The sequence below is a fragment of the Anas platyrhynchos genome, chromosome 3 (genome assembly GCF_047663525.1).
Source record: "Anas platyrhynchos isolate ZD024472 breed Pekin duck chromosome 3, IASCAAS_PekinDuck_T2T, whole genome shotgun sequence".
In the NCBI taxonomy this organism is placed as follows: domain Eukaryota; kingdom Metazoa; phylum Chordata; class Aves; order Anseriformes; family Anatidae; genus Anas; species Anas platyrhynchos.
This window is the reverse complement of record NC_092589.1, coordinates 60634937-60662835: the sequence shown is the minus strand read 5'-3', so window position 1 is coordinate 60662835 and position 27899 is coordinate 60634937. Positions and strand designations below refer to the sequence as shown.

Below are 27899 nucleotides of genomic sequence, written 5' to 3'. Positions count from 1 at the left end.
AAGAACAAAAAGTACTCCGTGGGTAGCTGAGTAAGCAGAGAATGCATACGTGTGAGTTTGTGCAAGGGAAACGACGTGCTCCCAGTGACTCTGCTGAGCCCAGCAGTGGGAGGAGGTCCAGCATCACTTGCTCACAGCCAGTCTATGCCAGCTCTCCTGGAGCTCTCCGCAGGGCGATACGGCAAGCAAAGGTTTCTGTTAAAAATAAAGCCAGGCTTCTGCCTGGATACAAAGGTGAGTTTGAAGGAGCAAATGGATGCAGCGGTTTCTGAGCAAGCTCACAAAACAGCAGGAGTGCCAGGAGACTCTTGACAACGCTACAGTCACAAAGCCACCAGGGGATCTTACTGCAACCTTTCTTCACAAAAGGTGAAGAAACGTTTTTGTGTGCTTAGCTATTGTCCCATTTTCCCACTACACACGCAAGCACGGGAGTGCCCAGGCTTGGTACCCCAGGCTTTGTACTGCAGCACAGACAGGCCACAGAGGTCTGCTTCTTCTTGGTGTCGTCTCATTCCAACTGTATATTACCATAGTGACACCTGGAAAAACTGTTATATGTGTGTTTGCAGGGGAAAAAAGAATGCTACAAGACCACAGAGAAGTTCAAGATCCTTGGGTGGATCTACCACTTCCCAGGTTTCTTTCCCTCAAATAAGAAATGACCATAAAACTTTCACATGCACCTTCCCCTGGATTGCATTCCCAATTCAGGATTTTTAAAACAACTATTTTTACAGCAATAACAACAAATAAGGAAAAAGCTCAGCTGTTTGCTATTAGCCTTGTGTGTGTCTCTTATTGTACAGAACTTTCTTGAGAGTGGTCTGAACTAAATTGATCTCGGATCTGTTGATCCCTCCCGCACGTACAGTGACCAAGTGCTGCACCCTGTTCTCACCTGGACAGCTCTGACGAATGCTCTGCTACCCTTTATATCTTGTTTGCAATAAGCCTGGTGACTTACAGAAGTTATTTTGCAGAACTCAGTCTTTTCACTAATTAGGATTATCCTCAGTTCGCATGCCAAGTCCAGCTGGATTCTTTTTAACAAGTATCTTGTTAAACTTTAAAGACAACCAACTCTGCCCATTTCTGGATTTTTGCCATCCGCACACTCAATGTCAGGTACGCTCCCTGAACGCATGAATAGATCACAGGCTGCTTGCCCCACAAAATCAGCTGACAAAATATACGGACACGGCTGTCCAGAGTGAGCAGTGGGAGCCCGTTCTGGGGGAGCTGAGCTAGAAGTAAGATGATTCCGGCCCAGCACAGATAAGCACTCAGCAATCCCCACGCACCCTTTGATAAACGGGCTGGGTTACAACACGCGCCGAGTCCTCAGACCTGCGACTTTCACTCCGAGAGCCAGGGAGACCGAACAAATCAGATTTGCTCCGCTGGCCTGGAGACACGCTCCGCTCCCTACTGCCCCTGAGACTTCCAGCGTGGTCACATTACATTATTACAAATAAATTACTTAATGCTAGGATCTGCTTGCCTTTATTACAAACAAGTTGTCTCATGGTATCCAGCACCTACAGCTATGAACGATGAAGTCCTTTGAGGAGACAGCTTTGTTGCAGCTTTCTGAAATAACACAACATCCTTTTGGACCCCAAGGGCTACAAATCCAGCTGTAAATGTACACTTTTTTGGTTGGTTTTTAATATCCATGAAAATGACAGACAGTTTGGATTCTCACCTTCTGGTGCTGGCTAGCAGAAAGGAAGGAGTAAATGCATAGAAACATGAGCAAAATCCACTAGCAGGTGCAGGCTCACAGACCACATCATCCTGGTTTCTCAGCCCTACCCCTTTACCTATCCTGTACTGTAATGACCACTGGTACCTTCCCTTCCTTCCTTCCACCCCTTCCCCTAACTTTACCCCAAATGCAGACAGGCAAGATAAGGCTACCAATTGCCCCAAAAACCTCTGATAGCCTATTTTGGTGAGCCAGCTCAGCGGCCTGTAGCAGCTGCTTACTGTCCTGCCCCCAATGAACCCCAGCCTTCTGACTGGTGCCGTGAGGCCCCGTTTGGAGAGCCCCCACCCCATGCAGCTGTGCTGATGTGAAGCGGGGTGGAAGCCAGAGACCAAGCCGTCACTCCGGATCCAGCCTGAGGCAGAGACTCCACAGCGTGGGATAAGATTGTGCTTCCACACCCCGTGCAGTACCTGTTTTGTAGGTATACGGTTTCAGTTTCCAGGACTATCAGTTTAATGCCCTTGAAGATGCCGAATCCCCTCCTCTTTCTGGCCTCTTATGTTTGGGTATAAACACAGGGGTACAAATTAACAACTGAATTCAAAGTTAGCCGATCTGAGTTTAAGAAGGAATTGCTATTCCCCTTATACAGGCAGAAGACAAATTAAGCGTGTGAGCAGTCATCTTGAAAGAAATCTCCCTCGTCTCCCTGGATGAGCAAAGCTTCCAGCTCAAGCACGCGTTACACAAAAACACTGCCGTCCGGGCAACAGCAGCAGAATCTGCTGGTGATCACAGACATCACTGCCATGCACCAAAGGGCTGGAAAAAGCCCTTCTCTTGCTTGTTTCCGAGATGACAAAGAACCAGTGTGACTGTCCAGAGACCAAAAGCACAGCTGTCTGGCTTTCTACTTGCAGCAGTACTTGCTCGGCAGATTAGAGGTGCGTCCCCTTCCTCAGTTTCAAATCAGCAGACAGGTGAAGGATTTGACGGTTAGGTTTGCTGAGACTTCCTTTTCCTTCATTTACCATAAGTATTTCCTAATAAGGTAGATGTTTCAGTCATTAATTATGCAAATGTATAACCCAGAATTATGAGCATCACTTTTCTCTGCTCTTCACACGATAGTTTCAGAAACTTAACACAAACAATCGTCAGAGGCCTCACCTCCCCCTCCCCAGCAAAGGAGGAAGGGGAGCAGGCGTCACTTAAAAATTTCATAACGCTGAGTAATTGCTGAGACTACAGCCCAGGTGCACAAAATCAGCATGGCAGGAGAGGGAAATGCTCAGGTGAACTGAGCTGTTTGTGCCTGCAGCCACAGTTCACACACGCACAGGGATGGATGCATTTCATTTACTATCTATCTAGATATGCTGTGATCTACATAAAAAAAAACCACCCACGCCATCTTCAATCACATAAACCAGATTTGTTCCACAACACAAGCTTTATGGGAATATTGATGCTGATGTAAATACAGGGCCTAAATAAAGCAAATAGTCACGCATGACAAATATTCCATATGTGGTATATTTTGGGAAGGAAACAGATAAAGAAAAGCACATTACTTTATCCAGACACTTCGGATTACTGCAGAAGTGAGGCTTTTGCAGCAAGAGGTACACATTCCAACTTTTTTCCTCTAGTAAATGACACAGTGAAAAATGTGCTGTAAATGCCAATGCTGCATTGAGAAGCACAGCTCTAACAATTGAAAATGCAAGTGCCAATGTTAGGATGTCAAAAAGGTCACTTTGGAGACGCTAGCATACCACTTTGCTGTAGATTGATTTCTAAGGCTGCTTAACACAACAAAACCAGACATGCCTGCAAGATTTGATTTAGGTAGATGCTAATCCCAGTAGGAAGTTGAGCTTTAATTCAAGTTCAGACTTCACCCAACAAGCAGCACACAGGATTTATTACCTGGAAGTCACCGGTCTGTGTAACTACCACACAGCTTGGGTACCTATGCCAAGTCTCACCACTCTGGGCTTACAAACAAGACACAGATTTTGGTTGAACTAGTGTTTTGGAAAAAGGAGAAAGGCAACTTTCAGGACTTTCAAGGAGCAGATTTAGCAGCAGAACTGTTAGTTAGCTACTAAAACATATCAAGGGAATGCCCCTGCCACACCCCCCCCTTGTGACCAACAGCTACGGCCAGCAATTCCATCAAACCTATCAGAGTATTAAGAATATTGTCTTAATAGATGCAGGCTCAAATGGAATTTGCAATCAGGCTTGTAGAAAGTTCTCAGGCATGGACTGAAGGAAAATGAAATAGAGTTCTTTTACCTTTCTAACTATCAGTTAGCTAATTGATACACAGAGGCAAGTAGCAACACTATTCAGAATCCAGAAGTCAAATGCTGCCTCTTTCTGCCCTCCTAAAATATGCATTTAACTGCTAGGAAGGGGCGGGGGAAAAGAAGAGAGGAGAGGAAGTTAAAACATTTGGTGAAAAAGCACTGAAAACAATTCACATCAAAGGAAAGGAAGTATTAGGGGCATGTGGCTACAGAGACTGCTTTTAATATCTCCAGATAAAAAATAAAATCCCTGACAAACACTTTCATGTCATTATTTGTTTACTCTGGAAGAACAAACTCAGTGTGCACCTGACTTCCCAGATTACAGCAGAGACAGCCAAAGATGAGAAAAGAAATGGCTGATATTGAAATCCATTTACAGAAAATCTCACAACTGTTAACCAGTTTACGAACCCCACAAATATTTATTTCCCAGCTGACAAAAACAACCCTCATATGAGCTGTAAAGCAAGACTTAGTATTGTGAAAAGACCTGAACTACCCAAAATGGGGAACATTTTAAAACCTGGGATGATATTCAAATATCCTTAATGGAGGAAGGAACTGCTTTATTACTTCGGAGTATCAGACCATTAAGGGCCTCTTGGGTCTTGAACTGCTGTAAAAGGAGAGGCTCAGCACGATTCTAGGAAGCAGAGATGACATCCTACCTCCTAGGGACATGGCACTGACTTTGTTTGTGCTAGGAATGAAGAGAAAGAAGAAAAATCTCAGCAGCTGCAGAAGTGGCTGAGCATACAGCAAACGAGAGGTCGAGAACTGAGATGAAGCAGACAAGGTAGAGGAGCAACCTCCAACCTCCAGCACCTGCAGCCCATGTGTGCGGGGCTCCTGCCCATACCCACAGACGGGTGAAAAACTGCGTGCATCAGCATGCGAGGGCTGGTCTGGAGACGGTGAGATCCATTCTATTAACGACTAAAAGAAAATTAAGTGAGTGTGCTTCCAGAAGACTTAGTATAACCTGCTGTGCTCACTAAGAGCACTCAAGGTAGACCACCGATTTACTACCTTACTGAAACATCACGCACGTGCTAGGAGCACAGAGAGCAAACCATGTACTACCACGTCTACTTACATCTCACACCAATAAAAGGAAAAAAGATAAATCAAAAATGGGATCTCAGTTTTAACAAGAGAAGCAAAGGATAATCACATCTGTATAATTGCTGCTAGCAGAAAACAGCAGCCAAGTCAACAAGAACTTTTACCCTGGGAAACTAAACTATCTGTGCCATTGAACAAAACCAGGAAAATTATTGATTCTTTGCTTTGTGGACTGTTGACTCTGGAAGTCACCCAGGGGGTGATAATGGAAACTCAAATCCTTCTTAAAACATTAAAAAACTTGACCTCATACTAGAGTTTGCATCTCCATTTTATATGGGCAGTTTCAAATGTACAGAAGAGTAAGTAACTATGTACACAAGACCTAACACAATGGGCACGTTAACAATGACTGGCAATATGATGTTATCATGACGCTCAAATCTGTGGAGTTCTTTACGATGATGAAGAAAAGCAGAGGCTGCAAACCCTGGCAAATTCAAAACTCCGGATTTTTGTTAGAGCTACCAAGCTACCTTTTTACTTCAAGGAAAAGAAAACAGCTTGTTAGCTGTAATAAATATACATACTATAAATTTGCTATTCAAATGCTTGCTTGCTAGCCTCTTCTGTTACACGGTAGAATGGTAATGTCTCAAATTCGAAACACTATCTTGAGGCTACAAACTGGCAGATGTTTTGTAAACAAACAAACAAAAAATCTGGTGCAATTTCTTTCCTCCCCTGAATAAGACAATGAAAAGGAGTGGTTATGTAAATGTAATCACTTGATCACTGAAGAAGAATCAGAATTTTGATGGTTCAAACTTAAAATTCCAGTCACAACTCTAAGGCAGCATCCCTGCCAGACCAACAGAATTTAAGCACTAGGATTCAGGTGGAAAGCATTAATTACATGGTGCAAGGCAGTCAGTGGCTACACAGGCTTGACAGACCTCTGATATAAATCCATGACCATCAGAATCCCTGCACCACCACCACTCACTTACATTAAACACCACAAATAATTTTTCTTCAGCAGCTACAATTTGTTAGCGAGCCCTGTCTTTAGTCAGGCTTACCAAAGTCAGCATATCTGAACATGTATATATAATTTTTATACTCTGCCAAAGGTACACTGCCCCTCATGCACATGCATGGAAGTAGAGCTAATTTTATCTTGTCTGTGGCAAAGCTGTCTTCTCTATCAGGCTGCTATTCTGTCCTGTATTCCCCAAGCCTACCACCAGCTCTTTTTACAGGTATTTATCCAGACTGCGCACACAAATTCACTGATGTATTTGTGATGCAGGCCCCTTATCTCTGCCTGAAAACAGGCTTAATAACTAAAAAGTATTCTTTCTCTCACATCCAAAGCAGGCGATTGCATAACAATCGGGGTGGCTTAAATACATACATCTGTCACACGCGGGGCATTTGCGGGTGCCAATACGCACCGCCAAACTGCGCCAGTCACTGTCAGGCTCTCGGTAGCACACACGGGAGCCAGCAAGGCGCTGTGGCGGCTGTGCAGCGCGCTGCGCTCCCAGCCCAGCCCAGCCCAGGCTGCAGAGCCACGGCATACCTTTCAGCCTCTTGGAGCTGCCGTTCTTTTGCTGCTCGTCCTCTTCGTTAATGGTGAATAAACCCAGGGGATTTGGCCTGGCACTTGTCTTCTTCAATCGCTCTTGACGGAGGCCAGTAGTTGAACCAGGCATGTTGCTGCTGCCTCTTGCTTATTTCAAAAAAGAAAAAAAAAGTAAGCAACCGCAGCCCCTGCCCAGCAGCTAGCTGCAACGCTGCCTGCTCATTTGAGCGCTTCTGATGGATCCCCTACGGATGAGCGGTATGCAAACAGCTGACAGACGCCAACATCCACTCGGCGGCGAAGGGCTCACAGTCTTCCCCCACCTCCAGGAGAAGCCCGAACTAAAGGCACGTCGGTTCAGATGCTGCTCCTTGTCGCTGCCTTCCCCGGCCTCAGCCGGACCCCAGCCCGCAGCTCAGGGCTCCTCGCCGCAGCACCTCCTTCCCCGCGACCCTCTGCCAGCTTCGGCACGCTGAAATATTCAGCAGGCAAGGCAAGAGGAGCAAACACGATACGCCGCTGCTGCTAGCAGTTGCCCTGACAACACTGACACCTCCTAACCAAGGGAGGTCTCCCCGACACGCTGGTGGCCGTGGGCAGCCCCTCGCTGCCGGCAGAGGTTGGGGCTGCGCTTGCACAAGCCGATGAGCAGCGGGTGAGAAGACGCCCGGAAGGCCCCGGGCATGGACCTGCCTCTTGCCAGCTGCTCTGTTAGTCGTGTTTAGAGTTTAAGCCTAATCTAAATGAAAACAACGAGGATGAGTCTTCTCCCATATATGCGTATGTTGTCTCCCCTCCCCTCGCCTTAATCACCTTCCCCTGCGCGGCACACCTCTTGCATTAGGAATGCACACGCCCACAGTTACCGGCAGGTGTTGGAAAATTCTCTTCCGTGTGTGGAAACTCAGCGATCAGGATCTCTGGCTTGTACAGGTAACACAGGACAGCGAAAGGACTTTGGGAGTTAATATTCAAGCACCTCAGCTGCGGCTTTATAGCACCAACCGTTAACGTCCGCTTTGCAAAACGAGCAAAGTACAGCCAACCCGCTAACTAAAACGCCACGAGGTTTACTTTATATGCTGGCACTCCGGACTTTCTTCAGCCACTTATGACAGACTTATGACTTGTGAGCGCTTGCTCACAAGTTTTGCAGCCTGCGTGCTCCGCTATGCACAACTCCAGCACCGCTACGCAACACCCCGTGCCTTTCACATGTGATACCCAAGTCTTTACGTGCTTCAAACCTCTCCAGCTGAATGGGTGCCCACTGTCTGAGAAAGCCACGGAGCAGAAGAAACACCCTGTGCTTGGGCACCAGTCCTGCACCCGTCCTGCAGCCCACCTCTGTCTCCTGTGGCCCTGTCTCCTCCCAGCCATGCCCTGCCACCGGGCTCCACCTCAGCTTCTCTGGGCGTACACAGAAGCTGTACACGATGACATCTGCCCACAGGTAAAGACGCTCTGTGCTGCAGGGTGTGGGCAAAAAGAAAAAAAAAAATCACCTCTCTAAAACAAGCTGTTCTGCAGCTCAGCAATTTACCTTCCTGGGTCTATACCGCCTACCACACTGTCCCATGAGAGCAACAGCTCCATTCCTCAAATCCCATCCCCTTACCTGCCTGCCACAAACACCACACAGCCACAGAAAGTGGGACATAGTTAGTATCATGAATACTTTTCACATGTGCCTGAGAGTTCCAGCAAAAGAAAAGTACCAGAAACCAGCAGCTACATGACAGCTCAGCTGAGTGTAACTCCCCTCCCTCGTGCTGTCTTAAGCCAGGGAGAAAGGACTCCTGAAAGGATGCCCATTTAAACATTTTGCCCTGTGGTTATTTTTGAAACGACATCAGTTGTTCACCTTTAGTTGCCAAGCCATGTAAATAGTTGTTCTAAATGATGTAAGAAGTATCCAGCACCCCAGAAGGCGCCTGTCTGGAGGGGCTTCCAAGCTGACAGGTACGACAGGAGGGAAATGGAGCTGCTGAAACAGGTGTCCTCCTCAGGAGGTTCTCTGAGGAGCCACAGAGGACAGCTACAACGCTGCCTTCCCTGGTCCTTGCAGGACCCCTGTGCCCATACGAGGGGCTCGCTCCAAGTGTGGAGTTCCTCTAACATAGGCTGGAGGCCTACCAAGGCCGGTGTGTGCCAAGAGGCGCAGGTGGCTGAGGCACTGGTGCATGTTCCCCTCTGCTGACTTACTGATGCTGAGGTGAATTCTGACAGGAATATGATCGACAGCAGATCTGACCTATGCAGCATGATTTTACTTCAAAGGCCCTGTGGCAAAAAGCTATGCCAGCCCCACAACGTGTTCCTGAACGCCTCACAGTATTGCACCCAAACCACCTGCAACCGATAACAAGAGTACCTCCTGGAAAACACCACATAACTTCAGGTGGTTTTTAGAAAACAGTATATTTGTTTATATATCCCCTCTTACTCCTTTCTTCCCGTCCCTCACTAACCCTTAGGCACAGCACACACCACCACAAGCACAGCAGAGCCCGTACTGACGCTCTCAGGAGATGGAGCCAGGACAACTCCAGGGCAACTCTTACCTTGGGGGCAAGAGATATATTTTTCCTTTTACAACACTGTCAAAGTCATTATCAGCTGAACCACTACACTTAAACACAGCCACTTTCACCCGCTGGATTTGATAGGTATAATTTTCTGAACAAGGAATTATCTGATACGCAACAATCTCAAACAGCAGTTTGAACAAAGACTATTAAGATAATTATATTGTGATCTGGGACATATAAATATTTATAACAACGTGCTAATGGCTGTGTCTGCTTTAACACCATACATTAACGCCTGATATCTCAACCTATTAAACGTGAAGCAGGTTGAAGCCAGTCACTGTGACACCTATTGCAGTCTACTACAGGTAATCTGATCATTTCCAATGGCTGAACTCTAGATTTCTATCTTTCATTCAGAGGATTGTCTCAATCCCTGTAACTATCCACACGCTACATGAAGCTCATTACTGTGACATGAAGTATAACGAGCCACATGCACCACCCTGAGGAGCAGCAGGCAGCCAGCCCAAGGCCTTCTGCTCTGCTCGGCGGGGTGAGCCTTCCTGCTCTTTTGGAGTGGGCAAAGACAAAAGGCTGTGTCCAGCACAAGTTCACTAACTGACAGAAAGGGAAATCCTTGTGAAGACAAGACAGAGATGGTGCTAACTCGGACTGTGTACGTCTTCAGTAGAAAGACCATGCCAAGCCTACTGTCTAGAAGCCATCCTGTATCACTGGGCACGTCAGGTTACACTACAGAAAATGAAGCCAATTGAATGCAAGATCATATACAGTTACAAAAGGAAGAAAAGGTCAGCTTATAAACAAATCGCCTATGAAAAGCCCTGCATACAGAAGCACTCATAAGATGCTGCTGAATCTCAATATGCAGATTTTTCCTCCACTCCACAAGACACTCACTGCACATTCAAAAAGTTGCGTTTTCCAGGAATTTCACATCTTTCTCCTTCTGTTTTCTTAGGATAAGAGCAGATATAATATAAAATTTCTCCTGTCTGGCACTATTGTGCAACCCAGACACGACCACCCATTGAGCAGACCTCCAGCTAACCATCCATTGAGTTAACCTCCAGCCTTCAAGCTCCCCCTTCCTTCCCACTGCCAGTCAGAAGGACAGTAAAACAAACAAACAATCCCAAAACAGAAAGACCCGAAAGATGCAGATGTTTCAATCCAGTTCCAGAAGTCAGGGCAGCCTGCTCTCCCCTTCCTTCTGACACTTGCATACCCCGAAGCCTGAGGCAACTGGAGAGAAACAGAATGTTCAGAAGGATCCTGAAGAAGGCTTCTGGGGAAAGTACTCACTGATTCCTATAAAAGTACTTCATCTCTTTCAAAGTACTTTGCATAAGCTTATTATTATTACCACTCTAAGAGATACTCAGCAACTACTGAAGCAATAAAAAAAAAAGTTTGGACTGTGACAAACACAAGCTGAACAGAGAAGTCACATGTACCTTAGTGCTTTTAGAGCATTATCCACAATCTCTTTACTATCCTGTTCTTCAGTTTTACTGAATATAAAATAAGAACAGTTCAATTTCTGCTCTTGGATAACAATTAAAGGCCTTTTAGCAAAAAAAAAGAAAGTTTTCCCTCACCTTAAATGCATTTGATATCAAAAATATATTGAGTCAACATATTATTTTAATATAAATTCCTTACCAGATTGCAGATATTTCATTAATCTATTCTTGATTTGCTTTAGTACTGAAGGTCAGGATAAGGTATCCTACATACAGGTATCCATATCCTACAGGATAAGGTCCCTATCCTACATGGTAGCATCAAGAAGGGACATGGCATTTTGCATTTATAGACAAGTTCTCCCAGCATGAGATTCCTTTGGGAATTGGGTTCCAATTGGTTCTTTATCCAAAGAAAGATCAGAAAAATCCAATTATGGTTAAGACTCCCCATGCTGTTCTGCAAAAACAGTACGATGTACCTACCAGCCAAAAACTGTATAAAAATAATCAGTGTGACAATGGAACACAGCATGCAACCATATTTTGTGCGGACATTTTAAACATTGATAGTCATCATCTCAAAAACTTTAAGAAGTCATTAAAACATAACAGACAATGCTAAATATCAGAACATGGGCTCGCTAACTAAACTCCAAATTTGATATCTCCATAAATTTCTCCATGAGATTCAAGTCTTTGCATTTACTTACTGCTTACTTCAGTGGGTTTTAAATCAGGCCAAAAACCAAGCAAGTCGTTTTTTTTTTTTTTTTTTTTTTTTTTTTTTTTTTTGTTGTTGTTGTTTGTTTGTTTGTTTTTGGCCTGAGAAAACAGCTGTTTACTTAGCATCAAAGAACTGGACACTTTCTTTTCAGTGCCATGTAAATCTAGGTCAGAGCAATACAGCCTTAAAGAGACGGACAGGATTCCCCCCGCTCATTTGAACCATTTTCTATAAGTGGAAAATTGCAGAAGTATTCCCGACATCAGAAAAATTACTTGCATCTGTTATTCCAACCACTGCCTCAAACATCATGCACATTTCTTTTTTCGACCACTGCTCTTGAATCCTCTCCTTCTTCTACACCTCTTACTGAGAAAAAGGAGAATAACCTCATCTTTACAGAAGTTTCTAAGCTTCTCTTCAAAAGATATCTCACTTATACATATAGAAGATAATAAAGAACTAGTAAATTATTTTACAGGAGTTTTTTTTTTTCTTTTTCGTATTTGGACTATTAAGCATCTGATATAATCATCACTTTCCTTCCTTCCAGGAGAGTGGAAAGAAGGCAGCCACTCGCATTAATCAGTAGCATTGAATATAAAATGCTAGAGAATAAGAAGGTAAACTGACATCTTTCTGACTAATGAGAATCCCTCTGTCAAGAGTTCGGATGCACTCCAAATAGCTTTAAATAAGCAACGAGCTGACTTGCTTCTGGAAGTCAAGGCCATAAAAAAACAGCAGTTTCTAGAACTTACTCTTCATTCATTCATTGAATTGGGTGCTTTAACTCCAGAAGGAGCAGAAGCCCTCAGTCTTCCACGTCCTGCCACAGTTTTAATTAAATGGATTTGCATAGTATGACTACTTACAAAAATTGCACAACGCGTGCCATGATGGATAAAAACACATTAGATCATTCTTAGCCAATGCTTTTTAAATTGCACGTGTAACAGCAGAATACTGGATCAGGCCCTAGAGTAAAACATACCACACAGCCTCGGTGCCAGCTCAGTTACATGAGGAAAAGCAGTGAGGAAATGAGGACTTGACAGGGAAGCAGGAAACAGGAACTGAGGACAGAAGTCGTTGGGGCCAGTTACCCTACTAACACTACGGCCTGGGCACGCTCACCGCTGCTTCCATCTGTAAGAACAGTGTGTTTTTAAAATACCCAGTTTGCACACACATCAAAAGAACAAAACGCTTGTAAAGCACTCTGAAAACAAAGGGCACTTGCGCATGTACTAAACGTTTTGGTAGAAATGTGAAATACTTCAAAGAAAAGGCAATGCGCCAAGACCAAATTAAAGTTTTCTCCATCGCAGTATTACCGACAGTATCTGGCAGGTGAGATCCTGTGAACTACTTGGTGCTGTGCTGATTACCAGCACTCTCCTGGCATCTTCCCAGTGTGCTTGTTGGAAGGTGAACCTGAAACGCCACGAGTTTTGGGCTACTTCTCCAAGGAGAATACATGAGAGTATCAGACAGATGTGGATTCCTCCATATATGGATGAATCAGTGCTTGATTTTCCCCCCACAAACATGTTGCACTTTGACTGTCAACCTAGAGCATAAGTCACTGCACCACCTGCATCTCCGAAGACTCTGAAAGTCAAGAGGGGGCAGAGTTGCCAACTCCAGCCATTTGGATAAGACAGCCTGCCCTCTGCACGTCACCTTAATGGACAGCTTCAGGTCACTTCCCTTCAGCTCTGACAAAGCTCCCAAAATTCATATTGTCAGGAATTTTCTCAAAATCCACTGAGGTTATAAATACATCTTTTACTTCTTTTAATGAAAGCAAGGATTCACTTTAATAAAAGCAAATATGACACAACTACATAATCAATACTCAGGAGCATCTGCAGAATTAAATCCAAACCAGTTTTACAGGTGCACCATCTTCTCACAGTCTTTTTCACCTTACACACATGCAACATGCACGTGGCTTGTTGTGCTGAAGCTCCTAGCAGCATGCTGCATTTGTGTAGCAGAAGTCATACTCAGGAGGTCTCCTTCCTGCAGGAAAGGTGGGCATGTGGAGAGCCACCACAGCATTAGCAGCATGCTGTGGCTTGTTGTGTATCTAGACCTGTACACATTTTTCAAGTGGAAAAGAAGATTGTTGCAAGATTATACAATATTTACATAATTGAGGAAATTATTGCGCTGATCACATTTAATTACATTTAACACCACAAATAACTCCAAGCTGCTAAGTATTAAACTTATTTATCTGTGCCAGTAATAAACCAATCATCACTAAAATAAAACAGCAGCAGTCTCAGACTATTGCAAATTCTGATTTTTAAAGTTTGAAGTAACACACAGGAAAGAACATCCATTCTCAATATGAAGCCAAAGTGAAATGATGGTGCACACAAACGTAGTGACATCAGCAGAGACCCTCTTCCTATAGAGGCAGTATCACAAAGGCCAGTTGTTCCAGCGTGCTTTAACAGGACGGATTATTCTGTTAAATCCAGACTATTTTGGTTTATGTCTTTTTTAACACTGGCAGTGCTGGGAGGAAATGGGTGGGGAAAAGCAGCCTGGCTCACGTTAATGACTGCGAATATCAAAAGGCTTGCTCCAGGGTGCGTAGCCCTTGCACAGACACTACCTGACCAGTGAGAGATGCTAAGGAGCAGTATGTTACTGGCTTTCTAAAGCCGAGGGGTGGCTTCTATAGGGTTTTTTATAGCCCCCACCCACACTTTCATATTTAATTTAGCTGCATCGTTTTCATTCCACAAGCTACTGATAAATTAGTTTCTATGTCAGAGCACTCAGAGCTACAGCATCAAGTAGCGAGCCTGAATTTTAAGACTCACTGCGGTACTGCAATGTTTGAACAGGCTTTAAACGGAGAGGGCTTGCATAAGAGTAACAAACCCTTGACTTCGTTTTTGTATAAAGAGGCAGGAAATGCCCCATACAGCCGGCTGAGGCCAGGTGAGGCTGAGTCCCCCTGCCGCTCGCAGGCAGCGCTGGGTGGCGGTGCCCTCACAGCTCTCTCTGCACCAAGGGCTCTGCCAAAAGCCTGTTCAAATCCACACACACATAAAATACACTTCTTTCAGCTCATCTCCAACCTTGATAGACAACAGAGCCTGACGACACAGTTACCAAAACCACCGCATTAACAAGGCAAGGTAAAGAGTTTGAAAACAATCTGCTAAAAGCAGCTTTAAAACAATGCACCGGCAGCCTGCTTTTCCTGTGGAAAGTGAAGCTGGCGTGGCTGATAACCCCGAAACCAAAGAGGTGCATCCTTTCTGAAGGGGAATTTTAGAGGGATGGCTGTGATTTGCCTTTTTGCTGTATGCCTTTAACTTTATTAACGCAAAGCAGCTCTTGGATGGGGCTGCCCGCAGTTGTTGCTTGTTACTGCACTCCCACCAGATTATGTAAGATGTGCATTAGAATATCGCATTGTGGAAACGCGCTTGATTAACCAACAGCCATACGGCCTGCTCAGATGTTGTTTTGATGGGAATCCTCGCTGTGGGATTCAGCGATAAACCCGGGTGTGTGCCAGGGCGGCAAAGGGACCGGCAAAGGGCGAGGGGAACCGCGCTGTGCGAGGAGGGGCAAAGAAAGGAGCGCTGCAAGCTGGAGCAGGGCTTCACAACCCAACACGCAGCACCTGCAGCCAGCATGCCAGCAGGGCAACCCCTCCACCGCTCCCCAAAGCAAGCAGCATCTGCGCCCGCAGCGGCGATGCAGCGGCCGATCCGCTGGAGCAAGCCCAGACCTCCTCCCTGCACCCTCCTCGCCCTTGGGCCGACACGAGCCGGTCCCACAACGCCCTGGCAGCAAGGCACAGGGCCACCCCCTCGCTGCGGGCTCGCTTCAAGGCCCGGGCTGCTGCAGGGCGCAGGCCCCCGCCCGGGTTTGCCCAATTCTCGCCTCCGTTACCCGGCTCCCGCAGGCATTCACCCCGCCTGGCAGAACACGGGTTGACCTGGCGCCCCCACAGCCCGGGTTGACCTGGCGGCCGGTCTCGGCTCCCCGCACCGGCCCCGAGCGCAGACACCGGGACGCTCTGGGCTGGCCGACAGAGCCCCGGGCAGGCCGCCCGAGGGGCCGGGGGGTGTCAGCCCAGTTCGGCCGGGCCGGGCTGCGGAGCCCCTTGGGGGCCCGGCTCCGGTCTGCGGCCGCGGCTTGCGGCGAGAGCCGGGGGAAGCCCGCGGCGGGGCGGCCGCGCACCTGTTGCGGGAGGCGGCCGCCGGGCCCCGCAGCCGGCGAGCCGAGCCCTCAGCCCCAAGCCCCGAGCCCCCAGCCCCGAGCCCTCAGCCCCGATCCGCGCCTCACCTGCGGGGCGCCGGCAGCCGCCGCTCCTGCCCGCGGCCTGCGCCATGTCAGCTCCTCGGCGAGCGCCGCCCCGCCACGCCTCGCCCCGGGCAGGTGAGGGCGCCACGGCCCCGCGGGGCAGGTGAGGGCGGAGAGCGGCCGCCGGCCCCTCCTCAGGCGGGGACGAGGCGGGGGCTGGCGGCTCCCTCCCTCCCCGGCCCGGCTGGGGTTGCCCTCTCTGTTTTCACGGCGTTTTTGGTTTTGTTTTTCTTCCCTCCTCACAGGGGCCCCGCGGCAGCGGTGCTGTGGTGGTCCCGGGCTCCTCAGGTGGCCGCACGCCGGCGGGTCCCTGCCCTGGGGCTCACCGCCTCCTCACCTGTCCTGGGAGCTCGCCTGGACTCCCCCCGAGCTGCTTTCAGGGGTGTTTCTCTTAAAAGCAGCCCCGACTAAAACATCGCTGCATTTTGTGTTTACTTGTAGGCAGCACGAATCTGCAAAACCACGGCTGAAACAGGGCAAATGAATCGGGGAACCCCTGGCACAGCTGCGACATACATGAAGATAAGCTGATGTAGAGGTGCAAATACCATGACCTGCTGTGCTGTATGAAGCAAACAGAAAGTCCTCCTCCCTGAGAGAGCTGAGTTCAGGGCACGAGGTCTCTTACATGGGCAGAAAGGGTGGCTGCTCTGCTGCACCAGGAGTCACTGGCTCGCTAAATCAAGAGTTGGGGATAAACATGCCCTGCTGGCTGTGGGCAGGGGCATAGTGCTGTAATACAAGCACCGGCTGGGCTTGATGCTGAAAGCTACAAGAAACTCCCAAACTAGTAGCTGATGACCAAGAGGCTACTAAGCTCAAAGGGAGCAGTATGTCCCATAATCAAAAAGTTCCCTCCTGCACATACCATGTCATCAGAGCATAACCTCACGTCTCTCACGTGTGGTCAGTAGGTATGTGCTAGTAGGTATACTCAGGGCCCCCAGGCTGACCTGTCTGATACGCTCTGCCCCAAAGTGTTTGTGCATTCTGTCCAAGGATAATAACAACTACCAAGTGTCTGAAACAATGGACAGGAGGGGGCCTGAAGCACGGGGTGGGGATAGTACCTGTACTTTCCTGATTATGCACAGCTCTAGTACACAGATGGGTAAGCTACATTGTTCAGGGAAGCACAGTCCCTCAAGCAGGATGAGAGTAGGATGGCTCAGGATAGCCATGCATAATACTCAATAAAGCCTTACAGTAGAGAGTACAAAACTGATCATCAGCTGAGCAGCTCTGCAGGTCCGGTGAGGCCAGCAGCAAACCACAGGAATTTATTCCCAGCTGGTGCCAGGCTAGGTCTCGTGGAGACATTGAAATGATCACACTCCCTTCTCTTATACATAGCTGGCATTGCTGAGCATCCTGAGTCATAGATAATAGAGAACAGGCTACATGCTTTCAAACCCCAAACACAAATAAAGTAATGCTTATGCTATTTATGCTGCATAAAATCAGAGGTATTCAAGCTGCAATAGTCACGGGCTGATACTGTGTCATATCTTTTTACCACATCATGCTTTTCCTGTTTTCTATTATTATTATTATTATTATTATACATAATTGTTTTTCAGAAGACAATTGACCCTAGGAAAATTAACTACATACAAGTCAGGACAGCATGTTCACATTTAGAAAAAATACTCAATTTTCTTTTAAAATACTTGTTAGACATGAAACATTCAGGGCCTAAGCTGTTCACCAGTTACCAAGGCTTATGAAGAAAGAAGCTGTTTCTGTCCAGACAAGTCCTACTTAGATCTGCCCCGGAAGGATCTGGTGTTAACCCAGTGCTGGGATGCCAGAGTGATGATCAGCGTTGATGGATACAGAATATCCACACTTCCTTTTTATGATGCACGAGAACAGGCAAATCACAAAGAAGAAAACAAGATGATTATTCCACACACTAAAGGTGGATGGTTGTTTAATAAATTGAGCACCCAGAGAATTATGTTTTGCTGGGAAGTGTCAGGTTTCCTGTTCAATCTAATTGCAGTATTGAGAAAACATTCAATACTATGACTATCAAAATCAAATCACAATAACTAATGTGTCAGAAAGGTTCCCTTGATACTCAGTGTGATTTTTTTTTTTTATTCCAACATTTTCCAGTTCTACACCTTTATTTTAAAAGTTCAAAAATGTAGCAAAAAGCAACTCGGAGGTTCTTTTATTTTCAACTGTGTATGTCAGATAGCTTTAGAACAAGCTAACATTACTATGGTTGAGGTGTATGCAACTGGTACAGTTCAGTAGTACATAAACAACTAAAACAAATGCACCATAGAACTTAAGTTACCAAAAATAAACAATATTAAACTATGTAGGGCAATAGGTAAAAACAATTACTTTTAGGTCTTGCACACTAAAAGAAAAATATCTAATTATGATTGAAATTATGAATTTCTACTACAGATTACCGAGATGCGTTACAAAGAAAAAAAAACTTGAGAAGTTGTCACATTTTGGTTTTGTTCCAGTGATGCACAGTCACATGAAATCTTACATCAGTTTTCCGTGAAATTAACATCTGGTTACATTAAGTACAATATTTTGTGAGTTAATTTTTGTTTTTCCTTAACTTTTGAAAAACTTGCATGTATAAACAGTTAAAGTAAAATAATGTTGCAGGTTGTTTACAGATTCCTTATGGATTATAGGCGTAAAAGCAGTCAGGAAGCTGCAGTGTTTTTAACATTGGTAAACAAATACTGGATTAAAGTGCAACAGTCCTTCTGACAGCACACCTGCTCTGTGCTGAAAAGAAACCTTTTCCTCTCTGCAGAGAAGCGAAGAAAGATTTCAGTGTCAGGCATGTTTCTCTCGAAAGTCAGTAATGGCCTTCCAGAGGGTGCATAGCATTCCTCCTCTGTAAAGAAAAAAAAAATCGTAAAGATGCTCAGGTAAAATAACACTCTCCAGCCCAAAAGCATTCCATTCCAATTCAGGTGCATTCTGATTTTCTTGTTCTAGTTTCAAACCAGTGAAATTCTGCTACTACTACTCAGTACAAAAGCTGATCAAAGGTGAAGTTCAACACACACTCAAAGACAGAACAGAGTCCTTTTCTGATTATACAGTACAGGGAAATATTTTGACTTTTCAGATGCCTGCTTTCAGGAATTCAGACTTCTCATCTAAAGGGCCTGCATAACCCACAGCAGACTTCCAACATTATGGAAGCGTCAATATCTTACCACTTACCAATTTTAATTTATTTTCAAGCTACCTGGGAACACTCAGTGTTTGATACATTATATAATTTCTACTTAAACTGGTCCTGCAGTGACATACACACCTGGTATGACTAGCTGAAATCTAGTGTTAGTTGTAGTCCATGAATGTTTTTACAGTTTTGTGAGGATGATAAATTACAGCAAATTTTGCTCTCTCAACCTTTTAAAATAAAAGCAAGCCTTTAGTGGGACTTTCAGCGTGTCCAGGTGCAAGGCAAAAGCTTCACTTTAAAAAATTCCCTTTGCTTGCCTTTAATGTAAAAGCTTATTTCTAAAATGTAACCACTATCAGCTGTTTATCAGAAATGCATCAGGATACAAGAGATATTGTCAAGTGTTATTTTAAATTTATGCTGAACAATCCAACATAGGGTTAGCATCGGTTATTTTCTTTTGTAACAAAGCACACTCCAGCTCAGTGCAGTTCACTTAACTGTGAAACATTACCTCAGTCTCAAACATTTCAGATCATCTCGTGTAACATAGCAGAGAACATCCATTAATGTATAGTCTTCAGCCAAGAACTACAAAAACAAGTTTAAATGAACATTTTGTTAGAAAACTTTTTAAGTCTTTCTAAGTTTTATATACTACATGCACCTTAAAAATAGGCATCTGGAAAAAATCTAAAATTGGGCCAAAATTTGGTACCTTTAACAGATTAATCCATATTGTTTCTAGAAACACAGTGAAACTGCTTAATTTATATGCAGCATACTCCACACTGACACACCATACATTACCTTAAATGTGTAATGCTTTCACAGCTACTCAAAACTTTTGTCAGCTGGAACTTCTATTATCATCACTGGTATCTCAGAATCAAAATTCAATGAATACACATTTGAGCATAACTGTTTGTTTAATTTCCTTGCAGGTGAAATGTGGTAAGACCTACCTTTTCAAAAGCATCATCTGAATTTGGTGCATTTTAATTTTGAGCTACCTTTGAACCGATCTACATGAGTGATAATTATATGCAGGACTTCTTAAGTCATCTGAAATTTGGAGAAGCTCAACACCTCTAAAATTATATATCATTTGCTGCGGAACAGACCTTTCTACTTCAGGAGATTTCACTTAACACGGTTGCCTAAGGGTGAACGTGTACCCTGTACCCAGGGTATAATCAGTAGGAACTCCTGCAACATGTGGAGACTGAAAAATTATGAACCGAACTAATACCGTCTCTTTAACAGGATGATTTATTCTCTTATTTGTAATCAGTTATAGACATTATGAACACACTTTATTTATTTTTAACAAAGGCCTTCATGTTCATGCCTTATTCTTCTCCTCTGAAAAGAGGCTCATCTCTCAAAATTTGAAAAGTAATTAAAATGATTTGTGATCTTCTTGCACTCAGTCACAAAAACAGTACTTTTTTAAACAGCACTTTTTTTTAAAAAAAAACAAAAAACATTTTAATGATTTGTGATGTGTGACAAGGCAAACAGGAAGGACCCTTCTCACCTTGTTTATTGTGGCCTCATCAGCTCCTTGAACACTCAACCAGTTTATGAGATCAGGGTCTTCAGTCCCTGTGCCAGTGGAATGACGATGACAGACAGACAATCCAGGAATATCTAGAACAAGCATTTTTTTGAGAAAAGACCATGTCTTGACAAAGCAACCTCTTGTCTTTTTTTGTTTGTTTAAATGCTAAAGCACTGTCTTCAGTGACTTTTCCCTCCAAGCTTAGAATACCACTATCCCCATAAATGTCTGTTCCTGTAGCCCGTACCCAATTACAGCTCACAGAAAGTTATACAACAATCACTTTACTTGGTTATGGTTACTTATGTTACTCAAAAGTAATCTTGGACTTCAATGTGAAGGCAGTTAAACTAGTGTGTACATCTGATAGATGCATTTTCTGTCCTCTTCAGCGAATGACTACTACCCAAATCAGCATCACTGTAATTGTGTCTACACTGAGGCTCTTACATATTTAACGAAAACATTCAGTGTAACTCACACAGCTGGTGTGTAGGCAATGCTTTGGACAGGATCAGCTGCTTTTGGAAAGTGACACTTCGTTGAAGCACATAACATTGAAACATCAAACTGCATTAGCACTTACACCTTCTTCAAGGCAGATACAGATCAAACTCAGTAAGCTTTATGTTGTACTCATATCTCACCAATTCTACCCTCTTGAACTTTCAATGTAACGATCACAATCAAAAATATTTAAATTACATCCTTCATTTTATTGTGAATAAAATACAGTAATTTGTTCCTTCAACATGCACTCTTATTTCAAAGAAAATCCTACCAAAAGCAGTGTAATAAAATACCTTTACTGAGACTGACTCAATAAAAATAACAGAAATTTAGCTGTTACTGTCTTCATCTGTGAAGATGTTAGTGTGAAATTTTTCTTTGAAACCTCCTCTCACTTACCTATTGGCTGTGACCTAAGCCTCAGGTTTTTGATTTCTTGATCTTTTTCTTCTATAGCTTGATGTAGAAGGACTTGAAATTCTCTCTCCTTTTGAACCAGTTCCTCCAATAACCTGTGAAGCAATGGGAAGAAAGCACACATTTTCTTTAGTCTCAATTTTTTCAGGAAAGCAACACTCTTACTAAACTTAAATTGGAAACCTTCTTGACAGAGACAAGGACAGAATTCTTCATTTCTTCACAGAAACATCCTGTCTCTATAGGTTTATTATAACATAACATACATGCAGTTATAAACATCCACTGGTCTAATTTCTAAAACTAGAGCTCTTCAAACAACAAAAAATAAGTACCTTGTCTCCATATACACATACACCCACTGAACAGGTGGTATGGTAGAAAATTTCAGTAAAATTTCTACAGCTAGTAGTCAGCTTTAAACAAAAATGTACGTTTGTTCTTCTCAGTTACCAAAGCGTTTCATGAGCCAAGGGCTAAACTTTGTCACACCACCCCATGGAAGGCAAAAGGCCAACTCGCATCTCTCCTGCACACATTTTACAAAGTACAGCAAGGATGCAGATATGATGAAAGTGTGGCAAAAACTTATGGTTCCATTTCTTAAATGGGGAAGACACATTGCAATCCACACAAGGACTGTCCCTTCCTCACATACTAGAAGGCTTGTACCTACCCCCCTATACTATATGAAGAATAAGAGAAGACGAGGGAAAATACATTTTGTCCTCTCCTAAGCATTACTTTTGAGAAAACAGAAACAAACTGGAACCCATTTTTGACTTCCTTCGTAACACAAATCCAGAGAAAAAAGAACAGAGATTCAGCGGCCAACACCAAGTTGATCAAAGGAAAATAATCAGAATACAACAGAAAATTTGTAAATTTGTATGTGAAACTGACTGTAGTAATTTGTTATTTTAGAAAAGGTTTTTCTTTTTTTTTTTTTTTTTTTTTTTTAGTATAAAGGAGGAATTGTGAACAAAATGGGCTTAGAAAATTGGTTAAAGAAATTCGACCTTGATAACATATGTGCTTGTTATAGCTCATAAACCTACGACTTTCCAGTATTATAAAGTTCTGCCTTGAAAGAATCACATCTTCATCCCTTCCTTGAAGTCTGTCAGTCTGAGAACTATGCATAAACTGTTCCAGTTCAGTACTTATTTTTTGTTTGTTTGTTTCAGTGCCATATTCTTTTAAGTTTGTTAAGCAATGCATCTTTTAGGACACTGAAAGATAGGGACATTTTGGAATTCAGCTGGAGAATGGACTACAGAAGTACCCCACCCTGGCTTTGCACAGAAAAACTGTTTCTGACGTAATCACTTTGTAAAAGCATTTATTGCTACTTTTAAGGATATGAGGGGCACACAGGCCTACCAGCAGCATCGCTGCATTTGAGTACTTCCACGCCTGAGTTAACAATTGTTGAAAAATCTACCCTGCACGTGAACAGCGCTGCTCCGTCTCTCTCTACACACACCCACAGCTTGGTTAGTCACAAAGCAGTTTAATATTCTGCAGAGAGGAGTGAAGCCGACTTCCAGTTAATTTATTCCTCCTCTACCCATTCTGGTTGAAAAAGGCCTATGGGGCCAATAAAAATAATCAGCCATTTTCTCTTGGTAACTACTTGCTGCTTCTGCCAATAAAGCTTTAATTAATACTTAAACTAAACAACTGCCCATATTATTTACCTCAAGATTTCTGTGTGAATGACAGGATGTGATTATTTGGTCAAAGGCTTTGCATTTAGGAGATTTACAAAAGCAAGGTGTTAGGTAACAATACTTCTACAAATGGATCACTTCTGATGCTATTACTTCCCAAGTCTATGCTGGGAAAAGTGAAGCAATCCAAGCAATTTTTTTGATGTTGGTTTTGAATATATCAGTAAGGTAAACTATTTCTGTGGTCATCGAAAACTAAAAAATGAATTGTAAGGTGAGAATTCAAAAATACTCATACTCTATTAAAAATAGTATATATAGCGTAGTACTCTATGGCAAAGTTTCTGGACACATTTAAAAGTAAACTGCAATTTAGCATTTCAATTCAAATTGGGTCAATAAGTACGCAGAATGTGCTGGCAGCACATAAGCATAGCAACTGTGTTATTGAAGATATGTTCTCCCATCAAGGTCATACTCAAAATTTACCGAGGTCAGTGAGAAATGCAGTGTCCTAAGTCAGGTGCTGCAGAGGCTAAAATATTTGCTCTAAGCAGACTATCTGGTATATTTTAATGAAAAAACAATTATTTATAAAATTATAATTTGGATAAAATAATGGGAATCGTATCTGTTTTTATTTAAGAAAATAAAAATCCATTCTACCTGAAAGTAGAATATTTATATTTCTGAAATATCCAGTTTCTGGATCACTTACTTTAAAACACACATTTTTTGATTTTTCTTTGATGAACAGATTGGTGTTTGGTTTTCAAAGAAAAATGTAACGCTTGCTTGTAAACACAGATCCTGCTGCAGTGAATTCTGCACACAAAACATCTCAAAATTTCCTTGTTCAGTTCGTGTGCGGCTGTTGACTAGCTTGTGTTTGTTCTCCGAGAATAACTACAGAAAAGAACAGTGAGTTCTGCCATAATGGAAACAAAACATAACACCATTCATCAGCCATATACAGCATGTGAAGGAGAGAAAAAGCAGAAACTTGGCAGCAAGCTCAGTTTTTCCAGACCTTCCTTGAAAGGGCACCTGAAATCGAGACTGACTTGACTTCAACTTCCATCACTATGATTCTGAAATTAATAAAGCTAATGTGTAGTTGTGACTGGTCATGTACAATGGCCATCATTTAAAGAAATGAGTTGCAGTGCTATGGAATTGATACCATTGCTACTATTCTAGCATATGTATTTCAAAAGCAAAACGATATGTAGTCTCAAGTAGGTTAGTGTCTCCTGATGTCCAGACTTACCTGTTAGTCTCTAATTTTAGCCTGCCCAGCTGGACACTCAGCGTCCTGTGAGCAGCCTGGGAGTCATGGGATACCGTAGAGCTGAGTGTGCTCACACCTGAGGTAGCTATTGCATCTTCCATGACAATGCAAGGCTGTTGGATAGTTTGATTCTGGGGCTGGTCGTCTTGATCTTCTTCAACTTCTATATCATCTTGATCTGCTGCATCACTTTCCGATGCAAGACTAAAATGTGGCCTCAATTCTGTTAGAAACATTAAAATTAAGGAAAAAACAGGAAAGATAAACATTAAAGCAAGAGCACACCTAAGTGACTATCTAGGGATCATCCTAAAGTTTTCAATTATTATTATGATATTAATATTGTTATTCACCCAATGTAAGGTCACACAGAGCAAAGAATACTGCATTTGATCAGAACTTGCAGTATGAATGCTGTCTGTTGTCTAGTGCAGGATTGATTGAGGACTTGCTGAATTGCATGGGAAATTTACTGCTATTCTCTTATTTTTGGTGAATGGCTACTACTACATATGGTAGTTGAGAACAGAACTACCTTACAAATATTTCTATTAATAACATGTATTTATGCCACATTACTGCATTAGACTTATGTTATAGCTATCAAGAACAGCTGTTATGTCTTTCAAATAATAACTGCAGCTGACCATGAGTTTGAAAGCTTTAGATTTGAGGATTACCTTGGAAAAAAATCTGTTTTCTGGTACTAAGGTCCATGCAGCACCACAGGTACTCTTGTTTTACTCTATTCTCAGTGGTGTGCTATTTCTCATGTGTCTGACCTTAGTTGTTTTATTAAATAAATAATCATTATTTATTATATCCAGCTATTCCTGTTGTTGCTGTTTTGGCATATTTAGCAGCCTCTCATTAGAGGAATATCATGCTTACAAAAAAAAAAAAAAAAAAAAAAAAGTATCCAAATACACAGAGGAAATAAACAGACCTCTTTCCCAGCAATGAAGGTGGCACACTTCCTCCCCCCAATTATCAGAGAGAACACTACCTATTGTGTAGTGATGTACATCCACAAAACCATGGACACAAAGCTACACGCATACTCTGTTTTCTCTTATTCTTTGTTAGAACTACCTACGAGAGTTTACCAGCTATGGCAGATGTGCACACAAGGTCTTATATTCCTACAAAATTTATTATTGCAACAACATCTGTTTGTTAATTCTAACCCTTTAATATAAATCCTCCTTCCTTCCTTCAATTGTGGCTCCTTAAAACACTCCCTTTAGTTTCCTCATCAAAACATACTTTTTTTAAAAAAATCACATTTGTTTCATAGTTTTTTGTCCTTTCCTTTCTGCTCAAGAACTAACAAGCAAATTTCTCTTCTTTTCAAAAGGGGTATTCATGCCTTGATTCTAATCATCTCTTCATAAGAGAAAGCAGATTTATTATATAGCTGTTCCATGAATATAATTTTTATCCTAGGCAAATACATCTATGTATGTTTTTAATTTTTATATCACACTACTAGGAACTGAAGTTAATTTTGCCATTGTAGAGCAAGCACCAGTAAGTGTAAGTATAGGACATCTGTTTCTTACTACTCCAAAAGTACCCCACAATTTTTAAAAGTCTTAAACCCAGAGACTAATCTTCACATCATCCATGGAAGAAAAACCACAAAGAAGAGATCAGACAAGCAAGGGGAAGCAGTCAGAAGTATGGTAATACAATTAGGGAAGAGGTGGATGATCGTCACCTGAAAGCTACTGGGGCACTGGGAATTTTAAGATTGACCTGATACCAATAATGCTGATACTTGGCTGCATGGGGATAAGAGCTCAGCAAGGAGAAATTCTGCAGTGCTCCTATTATACAGCAAAAAAGTACATGTTTTATATGATATTCGGTGTTCTAATCAAAAGCAAGATTTTCCCTAATGACTTAAAAGTCTCACAGAAACCCTTTATGCTTCGCTGGTTGTACTGGGAATATGGAAAATAAGCAGAACAGGAAGAGCTGTAACTTATGTTGGAATCTATAGATTCCCTTGTTGACAATTTCAGTCTTTAACCCATTGCAGAAAACAGAAACTGAAGTATTTTTGACTCCAGACTTAGAGCATTAAACCACAGATTTGAAAATTTCACCACTAATTCCAGTGCTAGGGAATAAAAATCACAACATTAGAAATTAAGATGCAGCAAAGAAATGAACTCTGCAAATAGGCAAACAATAACAGAATGGTTTACATTTCTTCTATACAGAATTCTCCCCTCAGCTAACCTCATTCTACCTCAACAAAATTCAAAATACAATATTCAGTCTACAGGTTTTGATCTATTATTTTCTTTAGACAACTTCTGATGAGGAGACAGAGAGATTTTTGAGTATTTAAAATAGCATGCCCTTAACCTGCGCTTTGTAAAACACCTTCTGAAAAGTGGTATGTGCTGGGCAAGTTGTCCATCCTTCGGATTTCAAGAGGCAGTACTGTGCTACTGTGCACCTAAATAAAATAAGGCCCCAGAGTACCTTTGTCTGCTGCTGCTCACTGGGTTGCAGAACTGTTTAGAGGACACATCTTGGAAAGGATAACTTTCCAAAATAACTTGGACAACATGCTTATCAGTGTTTAAGTTGCAAAACAGATGGTGAACAGGAAAATCTCACTGCTGGTTTCAAATTCTTAAGTGAAGCATCATAATTGCAGCTTTAAAGCACATTTAAGGAGATAGGTAATTCATACTTGCCGAGTAGTAAGAAACAACTCACCTGGGACCAGAATGGTAATAGCTGTCTGCACGGCTTTTCTAATTATGCTGTCCAATGCAAACATCCAATGTGGCTTGATGTTATGATTTCGGAGAACTTTATTTACCTAGAAACAGAGAATTCAATTCAGAGATTACATTCTCAACAATCTGAAACTGTAATTTACATCAGAACTGTGTAAAGTGTTTGAACTTAAAGATGCTGTATCAAACAGCTGATTTAAACTATTTCGTGTTTACATTAAATGCAGAAAATGTTCATAAAATAGTGGATGTTAGCAATGCTGTATGTCAGACAATATTTTGCGCTTTTTTTTTTTTCCTAAATAAAATACCAGTTCCTGTGTTAGGTGATTTTTGATGACTAATACCAAAGTTTATTTAACCTTCGCAGTCATGGACTGAAACTGTAAAAAAAATTCAAGTCCATGACAAAGACCAAGGACCATATTATGAAAGTCTCACAGCTTAAGCTAATTAACCTTGTTACTTTTTCGTTATGGTTTTCACTGTTCACTCTGAGCAATACTTCACTATTTTAAAGGATAATTGTAGGAAATACCAAAGAACAAATGTAATGCTTTTCCCCCTTGATTCAGAAAATAATTTAGATAACCAGGGGATTTCATTTCTATGTTGTGCCATTACCTCTTTCCTTCTATTTTTAACTTCATCTGATGAGATAGGTATCTACACTGGGTTGCTCCTAATCCTCTACAGACCTGCTTTCAAACCATGTTTAGCCATATTC

The 27899-nt window shown here is 42.7% G+C and overlaps 2 protein-coding genes across 12 annotated transcripts in view; both read right to left on the bottom strand.

The window, feature by feature from the left end:
- Positions 1–15914, bottom strand: part of MAP7 (microtubule associated protein 7) — a 110568-nt gene extending 94654 nt beyond the window's left edge. For 3 of the 11 annotated variants that reach the window (XM_027454465.3, XM_038176000.2, XM_038175999.2), the window contains exons 1-2: positions 15763–15886; positions 6686–6835 (exon numbers count right to left, since the gene is read on the bottom strand). In XM_027454465.3, the coding sequence (XP_027310266.3) occupies positions 6686–6835; positions 15763–15808 (196 nt within the window). In that variant the 5' untranslated portion in view covers positions 15809–15886. The other 8 variants (XM_027454466.3, XM_027454471.3, XM_027454467.3 and 5 more) reach the window with 8 other exon arrangements.
- A 2019-nt stretch (positions 15915–17933) lies between these two features.
- The window catches only part of MAP3K5 (mitogen-activated protein kinase kinase kinase 5), a 99902-nt gene continuing 89936 nt past the window's right edge, over positions 17934–27899 (bottom strand). Inside the window, exons 25-30 of the mRNA XM_027454464.3 lie at positions 27150–27255; positions 24393–24636; positions 21432–21544; positions 20499–20611; positions 19473–19549; positions 17934–18658 (exon numbers count right to left, since the gene is read on the bottom strand). Of these exons, the coding sequence (XP_027310265.3) occupies positions 18598–18658; positions 19473–19549; positions 20499–20611; positions 21432–21544; positions 24393–24636; positions 27150–27255 (714 nt within the window). The 3' untranslated portion in view covers positions 17934–18597. The remainder of the gene's footprint in view (positions 18659–19472; positions 19550–20498; positions 20612–21431; positions 21545–24392; positions 24637–27149; positions 27256–27899) is intronic.